This window comes from Mandrillus leucophaeus, unplaced genomic scaffold, assembly GCF_000951045.1.
Source record: "Mandrillus leucophaeus isolate KB7577 unplaced genomic scaffold, Mleu.le_1.0 Scaffold399, whole genome shotgun sequence".
Lineage (NCBI taxonomy): Eukaryota > Metazoa > Chordata > Mammalia > Primates > Cercopithecidae > Mandrillus > Mandrillus leucophaeus.
This window is the reverse complement of record NW_012104242.1, coordinates 1,072,465-1,074,021: the sequence shown is the minus strand read 5'-3', so window position 1 is coordinate 1,074,021 and position 1,557 is coordinate 1,072,465. Positions and strand designations below refer to the sequence as shown.

General features: G+C 48.0%; 1 protein-coding gene across 1 annotated transcript; it reads left to right on the top strand.

Moving 5' to 3' along the window:
• Positions 1–1,557, top strand: IDI2 (isopentenyl-diphosphate delta isomerase 2). Its single transcript, XM_011991566.1, is given in 3 exon segments — positions 1–147; positions 801–987; positions 990–1,557. Coding segments are annotated over 3 exon segments (573 nt in total). The 3' UTR covers positions 1,229–1,557.

Here is a 1,557-nt window from a genome sequence, read left to right as displayed (position 1 = left end):
ATGCATTTTTTTCCAGGGTATTTTACCGACTCCCGTTGTAGCCACCCATTATACAACCCAGCAGAACTGGAAGAAAACGATGCCATCGGAGTGAGGCGGGCGGCCCAGAGGCATCTGCAAGCAGAGCTGGGAATTCCTGGGGAGCAGGTACACGCAGCACCCAGTCACGGCTATGTCCACGGGAGTCCAGGTTGGCAGTGGGCAGAAGCTGAACAAAGTCCAGGCTGGATCTGTGCTGTTGGCCTCATGAAGCACCGTGAGGATGAAGGATGGGGCTGTGGATGGGGCTGTGAATGGGCTGTGGATGGGAACGTGAATGTAGCTGTAGATGGGGCAGTGTGAGTTTTTGTGTGTCCCAGGCAGGGTTGAGACTGTGCAGGAATCTGTCGGCCACACACCAAAGAGGAAATGCAAGTGTCCACTAGAAAGAATGTCCAGGATCCTGTGAGCATATGTGTTAACTTCATCCATTCAAGAACATCTTTAAGAGAGGACGGATGTTCTCCTGACAGTGCTGGCCGGTTTCTATGGGATTTTCTGTTGAGGATGTGTGTGTGACAGGGTTAGTTCTTTAAATGAAGACACAGACAGGTTTACTGGAACCAAGAAACCAAAGCCAGTTTATCATTCAGACTTGAGTCCACAAAAATTTACTTGGCTAAAATTGAGGTTTTGGAAATTATCAATTACCAAAAGAAAGTGTTCATTTTCTTTGAGGAAAACAATGTGTTTATTTTCTCTATTTTTCTGTAAATTCTGTTTTACATGTGTGTTGTTAACACTGCACCAATTTCTGTCAGATTTCTCCAGAGGACATTGTGTTCATGACAATCTATCACCACAAGGCAAAATCAGACAGAATTTGGGGAGAGCATGACATTTGTTACCTTCTGCTTGTGAGGAAAAATGTCACCGTGAACCTGGATCCCAGTGAAAAGAAAAGCATCCTCTACCTGTCCCAGGAGGAGCTGCGGGAGCTCCTGAAGAGGGGGCCAGGGGCGAAGTCAAAGTCACCCCCTGGCTAAGAACCATTGCCGAGAAGTTTCTGTACCGGTGGTGGCCTCACCTGGATGATGTGACCCAGTTTGTGGAGCTTCACACAGAGTATGAGAGGCAGGGAGATCGAGTCAGCCGTGTGGAATGCTCTCAGTGCAGGCAGACACACCATCGAGGCAACAGCACACCCAACACAGGGCGAAAGGGGCATGTGATTGCCCATCAGCTATAAATCACTCGTTTCCTTTTCATCAACTTTGTCATGTCTTCATTTTCCCTTTCCTTTATTTCTATATTTCTCATCTGCCTGGTGGCACGGAGGAAATTTAACGTTTCCCTTGTCCCAGTTTCCATTTTATAAGCACTTGGTCGATGAACAGCGGCTGATCCCGAAAGTCTTGGGGAGAGCTTGAGAGTTCTGACGCAGGCGGACTAGCATGGCTGGACTGTGAGGCTGCCTCCCCACAGCTTTATCCGAGCCTCCAAGGTCAGGAGGGGTCTCTGCTCCATCTGTTTCTTTCTAAATCACTTATTTCCAAGTGCAACACAAGGTTGCATTTT